The sequence below is a fragment of the Sturnira hondurensis genome, unplaced genomic scaffold (assembly GCF_014824575.4).
Source record: "Sturnira hondurensis isolate 20B ecotype Veracruz unplaced genomic scaffold, ASM1482457v3 Scaffold0022215, whole genome shotgun sequence".
NCBI lineage: Eukaryota > Metazoa > Chordata > Mammalia > Chiroptera > Phyllostomidae > Sturnira > Sturnira hondurensis.
Genome location: NW_028094846.1, coordinates 1344845 through 1364015, shown reverse-complemented (window position 1 = coordinate 1364015; position 19171 = coordinate 1344845). Strand labels below are relative to the sequence as shown.

At 54.8% G+C, this 19171-nt stretch overlaps 1 protein-coding gene across 2 annotated transcripts in view; it reads right to left on the bottom strand.

Moving 5' to 3' along the window:
• Positions 1–12568, bottom strand: part of PBX1 (PBX homeobox 1) — a 207518-nt gene extending 194950 nt beyond the window's left edge. Inside the window, exons 1-2 of one of the 2 annotated variants that reach the window (XM_037035161.1) lie at positions 11762–12568; positions 8187–8260 (exon numbers count right to left, since the gene is read on the bottom strand). In XM_037035161.1, the coding sequence (XP_036891056.1) occupies positions 8187–8260; positions 11762–11952 (265 nt within the window). In that variant the 5' untranslated portion in view covers positions 11953–12568. The remainder of the gene's footprint in view (positions 1–8186; positions 8261–11761) is intronic. The other variant, XM_037035162.1, reaches the window with a different exon arrangement.
• Positions 12569–19171: the final 6603 nt, after the last annotated feature.

Below are 19171 nucleotides of genomic sequence, written 5' to 3'. Positions count from 1 at the left end.
CTCAAAATAACACGTGAACTCGGAAGCCACGGGCGCTGGCCTCAGGGTCCCTGACCTGGGGCCCAGTGCGCCCAAGCCCCAGCACGGGCCCTGGGCCGGGTCCATCCCCAGTCAGAGCTTGTGCCATCCTAGGGACAGTTCAGAGGTCGTCAAGCATAAGTGAGGGAAGCATAGAGCAAGGAGTTGGGGAGAGAAAGGAGGAGAGGGAGGAGCTCCCCGCAGTGCCCAGCACGGCAACACTCCCCGCAGGACCAGAGCCTTAACTGTGCTTTCTGGAACACGCTGCCCACGAGGAACCAACTTCAGTTGCCCCAGAACCACCAGATCACGTCTGAGGCGGAAACCACCATGTGTCTTCTGTGCGGGAAAAGCTATGCCAAAAGAAGAAAAAACAAACACTTATTCGGCCCACCCCCACCCCCACCCCCCACCCTGTCCATGGCCGAGCCAGTGGCACGAACAGACCCCGCCCCATGCAGCTCCTGGGCTCTGGTGCATAAACGACACGTGAACTTCAAACCCCTAGGACAACAAATAACAAAGAGTAAACCACCTCATTTATGTTCATGTTGATCACGTTGAATATTTTAGGTACATGTGGATTTAAATAAAACCTACTGTTAAAATTACCATCAGCTGTGTCTTTTCCCTCTACTTCACGTGGGCTCCTGGAAAACCTGAGACACTGAATTCAAAATCACAAGTGTCCACCCCTACGGGACCGCTCTCAAGGTCTCCAGGGCGAGCGAGGGAGAGGCCCGGACTTGCTCCTCCCAGGCCGACAACCCGTCAGCACCTAAAAGAGCCCTGGGAGCGGCCAGTGCGCCTTCGGACCCGGGCAAGCGGGAGGAAGCCCAGCCTGGGCAGACAGAGCCACACGAATGCGAGGGGCGCCCACTCTCCGCCCACAGTTTCAGAAAAGGAACCGTCGAGGCCACTAACTGAGCCACCCGATTTTGCTGCACGCTGTGCGGCCTTGTCCGTTCAGCCCCCCAGCAGCCCCACGCCGAGCCGCTCTCCTGTCCGGAGGAGGAGACCGGAGTTCTGAGAATCCACCCTGGCTTTCCCGAGAGGCCACTAACTGTCCCATCCGTGTCGCCAAGGCGTCCTCTGGGGCACAGGGCACCTGGAATCCCGCCGAGACGCGTTCCTGAGACTCACTCCTCTTCCCTTTCACACTGCCAAGAGCTCGGAGAGCAGGTCCGCACAGCCCTGACTGTACCCGCGCCGAGTCACAGGAACGCATCGGGGCGCTTTTCCCCAGAGATGAGGTACCGCTCTAGGAAGAAGAGGAGGCGCAGTGGGGCCCGAGCACCCAGGCAGGACACGGCGGAGTGTCGTCTACAATGTGGCCCTGGGACACAACCACACAGCGGCCCTGGAGAACAGCCTGGCAGGTCCGCAAGCGCTGAGCGCGGGGCTAGCCGGGAGCGGCAGACCCACCCTTGGGACGGATCCGGGGAGACAAAGACGTGTCCCTGCAGAACAAGTGTGCAAGTGCCCACAGCCACACGGACTCGGGGAAACCACTGACATGCCCATCAGCTCATTAACGGATAAGCAACGTGTGGTCCAGCCACACGGTAGAACGTTATTCGGTCGTCGAAAGGGACAGAGCGCTGATGATATATGCCACAGCACTGCTGGACCTTGGAAACATCACGCTACGTGAAGCTGGTGACGGAACACACGGTCTGGTTCCATGTACGTGAACACGTCCAGCGTAGGAGCCCATGACACAGATTAGTGGTTACGGGGGGCAGAGAGGCGAGCTGACCGCCGATGGTTCTGGGCCTGAGGGGGTGATGGCCGCAGGACTGTGTGACCCTGCTAAAACCACTGGACCACACGCTCCAAATGGGTGAGTCCCATGGCCGATAAAACACGGCTCACAAAAACTGTAAGACGGCATGATAAACAGCTCTGTCCCGAGGCTGTCGTCCTGACGAAGGTAACACTGTTCCCAAACTAAGACGACAGTGAGCGGCCCCTGCCCCGCCTCAGCCCTCCGGCTCTGGGGCTCTGTCCGCGGCCCGCAGGGGCCCACGCGGCTCCAGGGGGAGAGCGTTTCTAACCGTGGTTATGGAATACCGCTGCCACTGCCCATGCGGAGAAAATGCCATCCCTGATGTACGCAATTCTGGGGCTTTTCCGGGGCTGCTGCCCAGCGTGTGGGCGATTAAATGCCTCTGTCTCTGCTCTGCCCGCTCTGCCCACTCTCCTTCCAACCCAGTCCCAGCCTTCCGGCCAGAGGTAGCTCCTTCCCACTCGAAGAGAACGGCGAGGGAAACAAAGGAAAGCAAATCTCAAATTCAGCAGTTTGGGTCCCTTTTCAGCACAGAATCACGGAGTCTTGGCGTTGGCTGGGTCTTTGGGGACCATCTGGTGCAAGCCCCTCTTTTTCATACAAGGAAGCAGGGCCAGAAATAATAACAGCTAACAGTTACTGACTGTTTCCTCTGCGCCAGGCACTGTCATTTACATGTATTACCTCACTGCATCCTAACAAGCCTCTAAGATAGATGCCATTATCATCACCATTTTACAGACGAAGGAAACGCGGCACAGAGAGGGCTAGCAACTCGAATAAGGTCACACAGCTGACAAAGTAGATCAGTGACACAGGATATAAGGCCAGGTGGTCTGGCTTCAGAGACCAAGCCCTCAGCCACGGCTAGAGGCGGTTCTCCTAAACTTACGGGGAACAATTTGCTGGCCATCTTGTAACTATTTAGAGGTAGGTTTAAATCTAGTAGAGGTATGACATGTCCATCCCAGTCCCTGCTTAGTGACAAACATATCAGTGGAAGATGGAGCTGAAATTGTGACCTACACCAAGAAGGATACCTTCTCCGCCCGTCGTGATCTCGACCCACCAGTGACGGGGGAGGCTGCACAGAGCTGCCAGAGCTGGGCCGGCCTCCAGGAAGCCGCTCCTGACCTTATTCTGCCGGAGAGGGAGAGAGCTGTCTCGAGCTCATGACAGTCTATACCTGCGCTTTCTTTTCTGGAAACCCCTCTGCCGCATTCTGAGAAACGGCACCTCCAAGGTGCAGGCAGGGCAGAAGGTTCCGCGGGAGTCTCCTCCCAAGTGCCCACGGGGCACCCAGGCCTCACAGACCAGCGGATGTGTCTCACCCCGAAAGGGTTAACGCACCGCCATCCTAGGAGATGGAGTCAGATACAAGCCCTGAGATAATTGATTATAGAACCTACAGCATCTTTTATTTATATAGCCCAGAGAGTGCAAAGCACTTTGCAAACAACTCATTAATCTACCACTTATTTTATTTATCAATCAGTGCATTCCTTACACCGCACACCCCGGGGTGGAGCCGGCATGACGTGGCTCCTTCTGCGGCCCGGGATAAACCATGGACGGGGTGCCGCAGGGTCACGTGCAAACGAGTTACGGCTGCCTCTGGGAGTGGGGCCCGGGACCCCGCCTCATCAGGTGGCGTGTGAGTAAGAAAAAATTCATGAAAAGGGAAAGGGACGAAGCTATATTTAGATTCACTTCCCCGAGCAGAACACATAGCTGTGTCCGTGCACAAGCAACCTGAACCCAACAACAAGGCCAAGCGCCCAAACAGTCACGGCCAGGGTCAGGCTCTCAGTGAAAATGAAACACAGGGTCTGGCACAAGTTAACACCTCTTTTTATTACACAAAAACCTTTCATTACAAAATTGTAAGTGTATGATTCTGTAACACAGTGTCACGCGCAAGCACACCACGTGACATTTCAGGCGGCGTGCTCGAACTGCTGTCCATCTCGTGGGAGACGTTCGCGCACCCGGCCAACCACACACTCAGCGCCTTTACTCCTGCTAGACCCTCCAACAGCTAGGTTTCGGTGCGCTCGCTCACCCGAAGCGTCTTTTGTAACCTGCCAACAACGGCGACCAGAAAGTCATGCGTCAGTGGGGTGCTGGGGCCACCCCGTGTGAGAGGCCTGGCACCAGCGGTGAGCTGCACGCAGCACCATGCCCTCACCCCAGCAGCCCACCCGCTGAGAGCCCCCCCCACTCCTCCTCCAGCCCCAACACCCGCACTTCCTAGGCCACAAGCCTCGCCTCTGACCCGCTCGCTCCCAGTGCCCTGGATCTCTCAGTTCCAGCCCTCGCCAACACTCCTTTTGTTAGAAGACAGGACACCCGATTCCCCTAAGTCCTATTTGGGTAAGTCGGACCCATGCCCTCTGCACACCCGCCTCCCCACCTCTCAGATGCCAGAACTTGATGAAAAATAGATTATACCAAAGTGATGGGGAGAAGGGGCACTTTTCAAGATGAGCGCCATGCTTTACGTCCCTGTGACGATAAATAGTTTATGGCCTGATCACGTTACTTCTGCCCAACACACGGCTGTGCCTCAAACGCAGTGCCCAGTGAAGCCAGCAAGAAGCTCCCTGCCCTGGACTTCCTCCTCTTCTGTCTCTCTCAGACCCTGGCGCGGGGGAAGGGGGGGTGGAAAAACACACACACGTGTGCACACACAGGCACTTGAACTCTGCCCCAGACAAACCCCTGTGAAAAGCCACCTCGGCCGCCTCTCCTCCACAACGCGTCTGACGAGAGGCAGCTCGCAACTGTCTAAGTTCCTGGCGCTTGTTCTGCGCTCACGGCCTCAACCCGTCAGAGCCCCTTCCCTGTGACGCACGCTTCCTCCCAGGGCCCCACCCACACGGAACACACACACGTGTGCGTGCCCATTTGCACACGCACGAGTGGTGCTCCAAGGCCCCACAAGTGACTGCTGCGGTGAGCAGCAGAGGCAGGTGAGGGCGGAAGGGGCCCCGGTGAGGCGCCGCGGTGCCCTGTGAACACTCCGGTCTCTGCAGGGGGTGCTCCCGGGCAGTGGGAACACAGGGCAGGGAACAGAAGAGGGTTAAGGAAGCAGAAACTAGTTTTTAACTCTCTCAGTGCCTTGCCCTCACGGCAGTGCACGCACTGGCTCGGACGGGAACGCCGCCCGCAACGGCCTCCGGAGTGGGCGGCGCACAGTCTTTTTGTTTTCCTAACAGTTACCCCGCATGGTTTGGACACAGAATTTAAAAAGAAAAATCAAGGGGTGTTTTTTTAAATCATCAAGGTCTTTGTGTGGAATGTGATACTGGACTTCCTTCTCCTGGTCCAGCCCGTCGACCCGCCACCGGGACGCACACATGCACACACACCGGGGAAACGTCAGAAGGCAGAGGTCGGTTCCTGAAACCAAGGACAAGCGACAGCAGCTGGCCCAGAGCTCTGTGTCGAACCCCCTCGTCCCAGAAGGGGCACAGATAAGAGCCACTGGGGAAACGCACATCGAGCTGGGCATCTAGGAGGACCTCCCTGCTGTCGCCGGAGACCTGTCTGCCGGCACTCTGCCGCACTCTTTCCTCTTAGCATTTATTTAAAACGCAGAAAGGTATCCAAGTAAAAGCTTGCTCCAACCCTGAAGCAAGAGGACACATTTTTTGGTAATATCCCCACAGTAATTTCTGACTTAAATACCTATCAATCAACTGTAACGGGGCTGCTGCTGCCTACTTTGGGTGTCGTGCGCCTGTTTCTTTTAAAACTTCTTGAAGGTTAGTAAGAATCTTCGCCGAGTTTCCCAGCTAAAATCATTAACAAAAGCCAAAGAGCAAAAGCAGCAAAGGAACGCAGCGCCGGGCTGCTCTGAGGCCCACCCACCTGCGCAGGCGAGCCAGGCCGTGCACCTGGCGAACCCACAAAGCCCACCCTAAACCACAAGGCCCGAGACGGCGGCTCAGAAACCCTCCTGAAGTGCAAGGGGGCTCAAAGGAAGCGGCACGAGGATGGCACGCGTGTGACTCTCCTCCGTGGCTCTGGACTGCGACCCCGCAAGCTTACAGTCCATGCCTGCGACCCACCCAGCGCAGGAGGACGTGCGGGCAGGGCCCGGGGCGAGGCACCCAGGCGGCCACCTGTCCCACGGACACGCGGCCATCGGGACAGTCTTCTGCTGCGCCCGGTCCTTGCAACACACAAGCGGAACACCGGAGGGAGGGAGGCCTTTTTCCTTCTTTTTTCTTTGTTTCTTTTTTTTAACTTCCACCCATGGAAGCCCTCTCAGTCCCAAACTCTGCGTGTGCGCGCGTGCGTTCCCTCTAACCGGGGCAGTGATGCTGATCGTTTTCAATTTACAGGGCGTGACAAGATTTTTTTAAAATATATTCTTCTAGAAACGACACATAAACCCTTGACTTGGATTTTTAAAAATCTCCAAATATGAATGTCATAAAATGACAAGAATTTTTTTGGAACAAAATACATGTATGCCCGACAATAAATCACACCCCTGGAGTACATTCTGACCAACGCGGCTGCCCTGCCGCACGAGCGTGACTAACGTGAATGAGCAAAGCGCTCCCCGGCCCGCGCCGGAACCGGACCTCTGCTCCGACCCCCCCACTCAGTCGACTGCCTCCGTGGGTTTTAATTAGATGCCTGGAACTAAACACTGTGGCCACCACACACAGTAAGTGCCCTGGTGGGCTTCCTTTCAGTAAAAACCCAATGAAGTGTCCTCATAGAGTCTCTCTAGCCTGGACTATCAAACACACTCTTATATCTTCATCACATATTTTATGAATCAAGATCAGCAGCAGAACACACACAAGATTAGACACAAATTTCACCAAACCAAATATTTACAGTAAAAAAAAAAAACAACAACAACCAAGATTTTAAAAAAGACGACGACGAAGAAAGAAAATGAGAAGGAAGGAAAAGGAGAAGAAAAACCGTGTGTGCCCTTAGGCTTCCTGCTGTAAGCTAACAGGAAAACGACGACGTGCGACAGACTGAAAGAGCTCTGGACACCGGTATGCACGGCCCCGAATCCCCACAGAGGGGCCTCACCGCCGACACCAGCCACCGCCGCTCTGCCGGGAGTGGGGTCGGGGCGGCGGGCGACCCGAAGGTCCGGGCGCCGCTGCTCAGGTGCTTTGTCTCGGGTCCTACGTGCAGCGCCGAGAACGATCAACAAAGGAGCTGCTCGCTAATTTTTCATACAGTTCAAGCCCCAAGTAATTACATAGTCCATCAAGCGGTCACATCTTGAAACTATTTATTTTTTAAAAGAGAAAGCCAGAGCGCTCTCGGACAGGACAGAAAGCCACCCTGAGTGGCCCCCACCCCTGCATGTGTAACTATCAATGTATATCAACCAGGCATGCAATCATATTTATTGTCACTTTCATCCATGTCGTGCCCTTGCTTATGTGGCTTAGATATGAATTATTGACGGTTACACTCCTTGTTGCGGAAAATAAATAAATAACCCGGCTGTCAGGTACTTCACCAGCTGAGAGCCAGCAGCCGCTCTAGTCACCTCTACGGAACTAGCCCTCGGTCTTCACCTTCCCACCCGGCTTTCCCGGCGGCCCCTCTACTCTGTCTTTGCAGGAGGCAGAGATTCACCCACTTTGGGAAATTAGGGATTAAAATAAACAAACGAGAGGACATTGCTGAGTGTCCTTTCCGGATCCTCTGTGGTCTAGGAACACCGACTGATGACTGCTCTTTTTTAATCATGGCTTTAGGATCTGAATGCCCCCCTGGGATCTGTCGTGAGTGTCAGTCCCCGCCAGGAGGCCTGGAAAGTAGAGCACATCACAGGAGTCATCTCACGCTGGTCCCTGCTCCCGAGCCCAGCCAGGGCCCTGCTCGGAGGCCGCGGGCCCTCCCCCAGCCAGAGCTGCTGCAGCAGAGGCGGCCGCTCTGCAGGCCCCGGTGAGAGCCTCTGGGTGCTGCTGCCCTGCATGACGGCCAGACAGAAAGGAAGGGAACTTTAAACGACTCCCCCCAAATGAGCCTTTGAAATATGGGCCAAGATGCATTCCTTCAGGAAATGGACGTTTACTTTCACATTTCCCCCCCAAAGGCACGTCGTTCTACAAACTTCCCTTCAGAACCTCTAGGTCCGCCCCAGGGTCCAGGACGCTGGGGACGGGGTGGAGGAAAGTGAGGCAGCAGCCCCACGGCGGCGACTGCCCAGGACACTTGGCGCCCCTCCTACAGGAAGCCGGGCCCAGGACGGCCTACTGGAGCCGAGATCAATCCTGAGAATACTTCCATTCTGCGATTTTAGTATTTAAATGACGGGCTCCTGATTGCTGGTTAAGTGAGTCAATTGGCCAAAGAAAAGGCTGAGACGCCGGAGTCTCGGTCCTACCTGTTTTCTCTTTGATCTCACACAGCACGTTGAACAAGGCCGGCTTCATCCTGTGGCAGTTCAGAGCGTGTTTTCTGCAAGAAAGGAGCAACAGCACAGCTTAGGGGGCCACCAGGACCTCGCTGTCCACAGTGCGAAGTGGGGACAGGCTGAGCACTCGCCAGGGTGACACCCCACGCGTAACTCCGTGGTACGCTTCGGTGGCTTTATGGCTTAATCCACAGAGCCCCGCCACAGAAAAAGAATCCCGTTAATTAGCAGGGGGAGCAGGGCTGTAGCTACAGAACTCAACTAACCTAAATTACGCCCATTTAGACAGAGCCGGGGTTTTTCTTTTTAAGTAGTGTAATCAAAGTGGAATTCTTAAACCAATAACGCTTGCTGTCCTGGGCAATGAAAGCGCAAAGCCAACGCATGGGTTAACAGTTTCAGAAAATCTATGTCGCCCCCACAGCCTAGGAGCGGCCCTGCCTCTCGGTCTGCGTGTGTTTTCAAATTTAATCCGTCCATGTGCTCGAATTCATTCTGCAGATTTCCCCGTATTCTCATAAACACAAGATGCTCGAAAGGTCTTCTGAGCAGAACTGGCAATTTATAAAATTTCAGTCCCGAGTTAAAGAGTATGGAAATGCATTGCCAGGGGGCAGACATACCCATATGGGGAGTAAATTCATTTCTCTGTGTTCACATTATGCCTCCTGCGCACACGGCGCTTATTTGCAGGTGTTGAAATTCAATTATTTACAATTAGGACCTTGCACCCATTGGGGGAAAAATAAATACAATTCTGCCTCTTAGATTAGTGATTTACCTGGTTCTCGTGCGCTTTGCATTCAGAATGTGCAGGAGGAACAAGACAATACCTTTCTCTTCATCTGACTGTGGGAGCACTTAGCAGAAAGACACTGTTTTGGAAACAAAACGCTGATCGTATCAGCTCTCAGTTAAGGGAACTCTGTGTGCTAACTAAAATCAATGTGTAAAGAGAAATGAAAGCCCCTGGCACTGAACACGCATGCAATTCTTTTTTAATCCCTTTGAAAGTTAAAAAAAAAAAATAGACACCCATCCTGAAGAACAGAAACCGAAGCATGCCCTATATACTCCACAGCAAAAGAGGAACCAGCTTAGACTATCAGACAAATACATACATTGTATCTAAAATACTCATGGTTTACTTTGTAGATAATAAATGTATCATATGAAGGTGCAACTATGAAAGGAAAACCAGATCCAGCCTTTGCCGAGTGGAGTTACATTGTGAACCAAAGAGAAAGCCTAGTGGTCATTTAGTTGTGTGGGGTAAAAAAAAAAAAAGGGTGGGAAAGACTTTAATGTATCAAAGATCTCTTCGGAGAGCCTTTTAAAACAGTTTTCATTAATTGTATTCTTATACGCAGGCCCAAATGCAAAAAAAAAAAAAAAAAGAGGTAAAAAAAAAGAAAGAAAGAAAAACAAAAGCAAGCCCACACGGCTTTACTGAAATATTGCATTTCCACGGCCCCTCACTGGNATAAATGTATCATATGAAGGTGCAACTATGAAAGGAAAACCAGATCCAGCCTTTGCCGAGTGGAGTTACATTGTGAACCAAAGAGAAAGCCTAGTGGTCATTTAGTTGTGTGGGGTAAAAAAAAAAAAGGGTGGGAAAGACTTTAATGTATCAAAGATCTCTTTGGAGAGCCTTTTAAAACAGTTTTCATTAATTGTATTCTTATACGCAGGCCCAAATGCAAAAAAAAAAAAAAAAAGAGGTAAAAAAAAAGAAAGAAAGAAAAACAAAAGCAAGCCCACACGGCTTTACTGAAATATTGCATTTCCACGGCCCCTCACTGGGGTTAGGGAGAACAGAACCTCCCTGCGCCCCAGTTATCCCTGACGTCTCAGCACGGAGGCCCGTGAAAGAGGGAGCCCGCCAAGCCACGGGTGTCCTCAGTGTTACAAAACAGAGCGGGACTGAACATCAGGAAAGTGGAGAATGTCCAGCCCTCCGGGTCCCCCTTCCACTTCACAAACTCACTGTTAAGGCAGCACACAGGCAGGTCTGAGTTTATCTTCCCGGAACAATGGAATGGAGAAGTCGGTTCGGACTGAGAAGGAAATGCCCGTGGGAAAGCTCCCACTTACCCATTAGCTCTTCTTCAGAAAATAAAATTCTAAAAGAACACTGATTAATTTTGGAAAACTTTCCCCTATTTAAAAAAATGTGGACTAGGTCCAGCCTTTGAACATCTCCAAGTTTTCAGAGCCCCATGAGCCTCGGCACTCCTGCGTTTACATGTTGCATGTGTGAGCAAGTAAAATAAGAGTGGAAATCCTAACGCCCATGCTTTTAACTGTTCCTTCTCGTTTCTCAACTCAAATTCCAATTTCCTGAAGACAAAAGTACATATAACGATGCCTTTTCCACATAACCTAGTCACTCGAGGTATAGCAATTGTGTGTGTGTTTCTGAGTACGTGCTAACCTGCTGAGACTTAACAAAGCTGGGTGACTGCTAACATGTACGTACGTGGTCATGACATTGTAAAAATTCTTCCTTTCGAGATGGGCCTTGAGCAAGCTGTTAGTGGCTTGCCAATGAGTCTGTGTTTCATTCTGAAAGAGAATTTACCGTAAAATCCTGGAGTGGAGAACTATAACCCTGGAAGTGAGTTAAGTTGAGAAGCCACACGGCTTATTTACGATGTTTCCTTTCTGGTCGCCATGCCCTCCAGGACTGGAATATGTAAAATTCACATGCACCTTCATTTCTGTCACGTTGCATTCTAAGTGGTCCTGAAAGTGGCATGGGAGGAAAAGCATGCGTGCTTTTTGTCCCCCACCCCTTTTTAAAGGACCACACGCCCTGTGCCATGGAAGGTCAGTCCACAGACTCAAACTGAGACAATAAAGTTAAACTAAATATCACAGTCTCTTCAAACTAACAATTATGTCTAAAAGGCAAAATAACCTTTTCTATCTTCCCATCGACTTTTTTTGGAAAAAGAACTAAATGAGTATACAGTATTTTCTGCAGAGTTGACAACTAGCGACAAAGAATTACCCTGCCTTTTTTTTTTTCTTAAGGGGGTAGAAAAAAGAAGAGATAAAAATTGATTTTGGAGGAAAAAAAAATCAGGGAAGAAAATCAAAAGTCTCCGATCCATAAACCTGCAAAACAAGTGTTGTCAGGACATTTTATTTTGTCGTGTCACGGGCCCCTCGCGGAGAAGACACTGAATCTGCCGACAACTTGCCCACGCGCCTCCGAGATACTTTTTTAAAGCCGCCGAAAGTGCGGCCGCCGGGCCGCGGCGGCGCTCCGCGAGCTGGGCGTGTGCGTGGGCGCGGGCGCGTGCCTCCGCGTCCCCACGCCCGCGCCCGCCCCGCACGGCCGCCGGGCCGGGCGACTCCGCCGGCGGCCGCCACGCGCCTTCCCCGCACGGCTCCGCCAGGGAGTTGCTCGGCGGAACGGGGGACGACACAACATTTTAAAAGAAAGCGCCGTGCGGCTGCGCTTCCCATTGTTTCCCCCGGCGAGAGGGAGAAAAACAAAAACACCCAAGAAAGGGGAAGAAAAGGCGGCCGCTCACCTGGCCTGCGCCTCGTCCAAACTCTGGTCCGTGATGGTCATGATCTGCTGGAGGATGTCCCCGATGTCCTGCTTCCTGCCGCCCTCCCCCTCGGCGCCCGCGGCGCCGTCCTGCAAGTGCTGGGACAGGCCGGGGTGCCCGGCCATGCCGACCCCCGCGTGGGCGTGCATCAGCCTGGGCTGCTCGTCCATGTCCGCGCCGCGCCGCCCGGCCCGGCCCCGGCTCGTGCGCGCGGCCCCCGGCAGCTGCGGGCTCCGACCCGGCCGGCTGTCTCCGGATCCTTGGCAGGATACACAGGGCAGGCGAAGAAGCGCCGAAGAAAAAAATCCCTCTGCCTCCCTCTTGGCAGGGCGGCGGGAGGATGGGGCGCGGGCGGGGGAGGGGGCGTGGAGGGGCGCGGGGGCGGGCTGCCGGGGAGAAGGGTGTCGACTCCCAAAAAGCGAGGAAAACGAGCCCGCTTCCCCCTGGACGGGAGAAACCGGAGCTGGCCCCGGGCGCGCGGTCCGGCTCCTCACAAGGCAGGAATGGGCTCCGGCGCGCGGATCGGCGGCTTAATCCCTTTGCAAACAGGCTCCGGTCGGGAGAAAGCAGCGCCAGGCAGGGGGCTGGCGAGGCAAACTTTCCCCCGCCCCCACCGGGCCGAACGGCCGCCGAGGGGTGGGCTAGTCCGAGCCCCAGCCCCCCGCCCGGCGGGCGCAGCGCGGCTCGCTCCTCCTCCGGCTCCGCAAACTCCGGCAGCCCCGCCGGCTCCTGCTTTTGTTTAGCTCGGGCTCCGGACTCCAGAAGCGCACACACAAAACCACAGCCGAGGAGGAGGAGGAGGGCGGCGGGGAGGGAGGGGGCGGGCGGGGAGGGGGAGGGGTGGAGGAGGGGGGCGGAGGACAGCGGGGGAGGGAGGAGAGGCCGGGCCACGCCCCCTCCGCTGGTTGGCCCTCCGAGAGAAGGCGGGTCACGCCCCCCTCCGCGATTGGTCACCGGAGGGAAGGCGGCCCCTCCTCCCCTGCTTTCCTGCCTGCACCTCCTCTCGGGCCTCCTTGGGCTCCTCCTCCCCGGCGCCCTGTCAATCAGGGTTCAGAGGTGGGCCGGGAAGGAGGCTGAGCAAGGCCCGGGCACCGGCCCTTAAAGGTGCCGGGCACCCTGGTCCCGGCTCGGCAGACAGCGCCCGGGGTCCCCGACCGCCTCTCCGAGGTGCTGTCCCCTGGAAGACGTGGCTCCACTTCCACGCGAGCGGGTCCCATTAACACGCGAGAACAGCGAGCGCGGGGGCCCTCAGCCCCGTTTTCCTCCGGCTGTGACGTGGCGGTTTGGAGCCGACTGTCTGAAATCCCCGGACCTCAGGGAACCGCGCAGGCACCGGTCCGCCAGCGCCGGGTCGCCCTGCAACCGTCGAGCTCTGATGTCATCAGTAACGATCTCTGATCAGTGGCGAGTGTAATAACAGATTTTCAAAAATCGCAGCAGCGTGCAAGAGTACGGAACGGTGACATTTTTGTTGCATGAAAACTAAATTATGGAGTAGGAAACTAAATAACGCTGAAGAAGAAAAGACTAATAAATAAGTTCACGAAATGAAACTAATTCAACGTGTCTCTCTCCCTTCCCCCTGGGGGAAATAAGTTATTTGGCTTAAATACGTAATAAAGAAATGCATTATCACAGTCTGGTTCTGGTTTTTAATATAGTCTAATAAGCATTATTAACTGGGACAAGAGGGGAACTGACATTTATTGAATGCCTACTATGCACCAAGTAATTTGCAGGAGTTATTTTATTTAATACCCAAGACAACTCGAGTTACGGGGTGTTATTTCCACCGCACGGGGCGGGCATCGGGAAGGTGCAAAGACTGGTCCAGAAACTGTCAAAGGTGGAGCTCAAACCCAAGGGCGCCCCATCTGGGCCGGAGCTTCAGCCACACACCGCCCCGGCCCCGTCCCCTGAAACTCGGGCAGTGCAAAGCCTAGGTATGCGCCCACTCACTGCCATCGTGTTCGAAAGCGACTTAAGGGTTTGAAGGGACACAGGTGCCGACAAGATGACTCAAATTGAAGACAGGTAAGAAAGAATGAAAAAATTAAACAGGATCGGGGGGGGGGGGGGGGGTGGGAAACACTAGTAAGAACTCCACAGCTAAGATCCCAAACCACTGCTCCTGGCAGCGGGCGAGTTGGCCTCCCATCGTCCCAGCGGGACGTGACCCATGAGGTGAGAGGGAAATCTGTCTGGGAGCGCAGTCCCCACAGCCCCGAGACAAGGGACTTAGGAAAGGCCAGAATATTCTGGAATAGAACATATTCTTCTGCGTCGGCCAGCACTCCTCCTGGATAGCGGCCTGGCCAAAGGAACTGGCAGGTGCTTTGAGAGCCTCAAATAAAAAAAATATTCTTCTTTTCTTCAGCCCGCCTCCCTCCAATCGGGATGAAAAACAGGTTTGGCGAGATGAGGGGCGCTGACGGAAGGATTTCACAACAGCCCTTAACAAGCCACTTGGAGCTCACTGGCACGAGGGTGGGCAGCGGGGGTGTTCGTGATGTTTACGATGTCATAGGACTTCACAACCACGGTTGCACCCACACACTCACCCTGACTTGTACACCGGTTTTTTACTCGACGCTAATGGAGAGTTGAGTAGAAAGCTGTATCCTCAGATCGCATGTCCATCGTCGTGAGGGTGAACGAGCGCGTCCCTTACACCATGAAGTTCTCGCACCCTAAGGCCTGAGAACGCGTTAACGCAGAGCCTGTAAGAATTTGGTTTGTGAGCACGTGATTCTAACCGGAGTCCAACAGGAGTTTACCAGGCAGCGCGCTCCATCCGTACCAAAGGTCGCGGTCACCTAGGAACGTGTGGGTGGGGAAACAGGAAATGTGCGCAATGATACCGCTGATGAAAACAGGGACTTATCGGGCGCTTCCCAACGGTTATGTGTTATTTGCAAGGTGCTCTATTAATTTAATCACCACCGTTGTCTGGTGTCCATTCCTCCGCTTTTGATGATTACCCTTGAATGGTACCAAAGGATGTTCCCAAATCTTGTAAATGCTGCAGGAGGGTCCTGTGCCTTCAGCGCCATGTACGGATTGAGGAGGGGATCCGGTCGGAGCGACAAGATGTGGACTCTGAGATGGGTCTGAAGGACGCGTTGGACCAGGACGACGGGGCCAGTGCGTCTGACAGGAGGATGGGTCCCTCTCCGGGCACGATGGAAAAGACCAGGAAGGTGTGGTTGGGAGGACGTGGAACCGCCCACTCCCCCGGAGGGAAGGGGCTTGCTTGTTTTAAGCTGTGGAGCCCGAAAGTGTGTCGTAGGAAGAATTACCTGGAGGCCCAGCACGAAATCTTCAGAGAGGATGAAGTAAGGAAGCTGAATGAGCAGGTGGCGGAAACCTTTCCCCAGGACGCGGTAACTGACCCTTGCCATGGGTGGGAGGAGGGTGGGGGCTAGACCTGTAGATACAGCCTGTTGAGCCTGATTACTTCAGACTGCGGACATGACCACTTAGTTTTCACAACCTGAACAGCTTCCTTGTGAGGCTACAATCTCCACTCTGCTGATGGAGAAACCAAGGTTCCTAGGAGTTCAACTACCTGACAAAGTATGCATCTGAAATCCCTCTTATTTTTAATACATGACAGACAGGGAAGGAAGTTAAGAGGAGAAATGGCCGTAGGTGAGAGAGAATTAGGATTGGAATCTTCTACGTGTGAGCAGGGAATTCTAAGAGTGGATTCGAGGGGAAATTCACCCACGTGGTTTCTTTCCCTTCTGGGCCGTGACGATGGGCCTCTGTACCCCCCCATCTCCCCGGCTCCCTGGTTCTGACAGACATTTAGCAAACATGTGCCGAAAAAATGCGTGGCACTGGGAATCCCCCCATGTTCCGTGAGAGCAGCAAGCGGAGTCCTCCAGATCAGGGTTTGAAGACACGACTCTTCATCACCATTTGACCCACTAGCGGAGTGGTTCTCAGTCTGACCTTGGCTAATGCCTACGAGGGCACCTTGCCAGGTGTACCTCCAGGTCAGGGTGCAGTTGACTCGGAGGATTCTCCTCCGGGCTCCGCGAGAAGCCCACGAGTACATACTCTCGCCTCCGTTTACGGGTGATGGGCAGGGTGCAGGGAGAACGCACGAGGACCCCGGGGCGTTCCCCAGAGAACACAGTGGTCACAGCGTCGGGGCCCCTGGCCTGGTGGCAGAAATAAACTCACTGCCGCCTGGCCCGAGATCATCTGAGCAGACACTCATCTATGTAGGTTTATAATTCTTTCTGAACCGGCTTCTCGATTTCTAGAAGTCTCCTACTTTTGTAGGGAAGAAATTCTCCTCCGCCCAGAGGGTCAGGACCAGAGCCTGGAGCCTGGAGTCTTCGGCATCCAGTCGGCTGCACAAGGACGCACAGCCCTCCCCGTCAGCTCTTCCCTGGCTTTGTTCAACATCTCCATGGGGTCCTCTCGCCCTTCCTTGTCTCCTGCCCCGCCTTCTGTCCCCTCCTGGCACGGTCCTGTGTGCTGGCCTCACCAGGCAGCTCCTGAGCAGTACGGGGCCCACCCCCTGCGTGGAGCACTGGCGTCCTGTGTCAGGGCAGGGTCACAGTCCCCCATCCATCAGTGAGCCTCGGGAGTTCTCCGAGCCCTTGGAAATTAACTACGAAATCGGTGACGTGTACGGCTTCCCGCTGTTCTCAGAGCCGAGCCCGCTGTGTTTGGGAGACACGTGAAGGCCCAGCCGAGGTAACGCCGAGCAGCCCTGGACCATCGGGCAAAGTCAACGGCACAGCATGGCCCTGCAGTGGTTGGCTCTTGGCAGGTGAGCTTTCCGAGTAGACAAACAGCTCTGCTTCCTCCAAAGCAAGCCACCAGACTGGCGACAGCCCATTGGGATTGGCTATTGAACGACAGTCAACCCAATGTCCAGGTCAGGCCCAGACAGCCGCACGTACCAACCCTGAAAGCTAACCCAGCGGAAGGGGGTGGAGTTCTGAGGCAGAACGCCACGGCGGCTCTCTTGTTCGGCACAGGCTATAGTGCTGATTAGACAATGGATTCCCTGATTTCACGGGGTTTGCATTCTCGTGCAGGAGACCAACAACAAGCTAATGAAGAAACATATAAGCTCAGAGGCTCGTAAAGTCACCCACTGTGTGTGTGTGTGTGTGTGTTCTCAGCTCTGAATAAAACAGAACAGGGTGATGTGACATGGAGTCGGAGGGGCAACACCCAACAGGGGACCAGCAAAGGGCGCTCTCGGAAGCCGACCCTGAGGGTCGAGCTTGGGCGATGAGAAGCCAGTTTGGGAAGAGGCTGAGAAACAGGAATCGGGGAAGTATGGGGCGGGAAGGAGGAAATGACATAGGCAAAGGGCTTGAGCTTGGATTTGAACTTGAAGGACAGAAAACCAGAGCCTGGAGCATCATGAGCAAGGAATAGAGAATACAAGGATGGGACCAGCGAGGGAGGCAGAGGCAGCCGACCCGTGGACATCCAGGCCATGACACAGATTTGGCTTTCATATCAGTTACGTTTGACACCCACTGAAGGGACTTTCCGCATTGGTCCAATAACTATCTTTTACCCCAGCAGAGAATATGCCGGGCCTGGTCTCTGTCCTCGGGGACCTCGTGACTCCACCACGTTCAAACCACAGCGTGCCGGAGGACGACAAGTTTTATAAAGAAGGGACGTGGAAGGGGGTGGCAGAGAGCAGCCTGCCTACCACTGTGGTGGAGTGGTTGGGGGGACGTACTGAGGAGGGACATTTAGCCCTGACATGAAAGGTCAGGAGCAGCCACGGGGGCCCAGGCAGAAGAAATGGCCCAGAGAATGGCTCTGGGTAGGGAACAAAAGCGCCCAGAATAATTGAGAGACGAGAACTAAAGTCAAGCTGGCCGGAGGGGACAGCGGTGCAAAACCGAGGTCAGCAGGCAGGCATGGTCTAGGTGGACGAAGCAGAAGGCACCGGAGGCTTTTAACAGGGTGTCTCGGTCTCTCCAAGCTGCTGTAACAAAATCCCTCAGGCCGGGTGGCTGAGAGACCACACACATTCATTCCTCACAGTCCTAGAGTTGAAAGTCCAAGGTCAAGGTCCATGAGTACTTCACGTGGTGGAAGGGGCGGGGGCGCTCTGTAGGGTCTCTCATAAGGCACAAATCTCCTTCCCAAAGCCCCTCCCACCAGCTCCAGTCCCCGATACCTTCACCGTGGGCATCAGGGTTTCGACACAGGAACCTGGGAGGGACAGATGTTCCGTGTGTGCAGAGAACACGCTGGTGGCATGGGGCGGGGAGCGTGGAAGCAGAAGAGTGTTTCCGCAGTGTTGCAGTGGCCCACTGCACACGATGGCCCTGCGGGTGAGTGTGTCACAGCTCTGGACATGGTGCCCCAGGACTGGATTCAGGGCCTTCTCTGGGTAAAGTCAACAGGACTCACTAGACGCAGGGACGTGGCTGGGAAAAGGGGACAAGGAACCAAACAGAGGTCACTTCTGGATTTGGGTTTGGCCGGTTCAGGACGTGGGTCTCTCCCACTGTGTGTGTGTTCTCAGCATCTCACCAAAGACGGTGGCAGAAGCGCTGTCCCAGTTCGTACCTCCTCATCTTCTCCATCCAGGAGAGGGGCGGGACGGTGGAGGAAAGAGGTGGCCCTCCAGAGCTGGGGACACCGGGAGGGCCCCTGGCACACCGAGGCTGACACATCTCAGAAGTGCTGATGTTGCAGCTCAAGTGCGAGTCGGCTCTGGAGAGAGTGCAGCCGGGACTCCCAGGCCCGAGGCACAAGTGCGAGGCACACAGCAGAGGCGGAACAGAGAGTCCAGGCGGCCGGCCTGGGGCTCCGGGCCACCAGCCTGCTGGCCATGGTCCGGCCAGTCACTCATCTAAAGCCTTGTTTTCACGTCTGAGAAGGTGGTGAGGTCGGAATAGGGTCACGAGGGACGCTACGCATTTCGTGCAGTGCCCGGCGGAGGACTGACGCTTCATGAACTGCTCTGTACACCCTCAGTCACTCTTGGGCAGCTTCTCGGGGAGCTGCCTCGTGTCATCTGTCCTCCCCTGCCTGGAGGCCACCTCCAGGGCCACACTTTCCTCCACGGACCCCAAATCTCAGGGTGGACCCCCCACAGCGCCCCAGTGACCCACCTCAGTGGTTTCTCTCCCCTCCACACCAAACGCCCTTGCACTGCACACCGCCCCACTCAGAGCTGATGAAAGCACTTCACCTCGAGTGCAGACGGAACGTGACTGTGAGACCCAGGCACGTGCGGAGTTCCCAGCAGGAAGCTTTCCCCGAGGGTGTCCCCGCGGTCGAACCACACGGATGACCCCTGCCTGCCGTGTAGCCAACAACCCCAGAATCGGTGACTGCTGAACACAGCCATTTGTTCTTGCTCACAAGTCCACACACCAGCTGGGA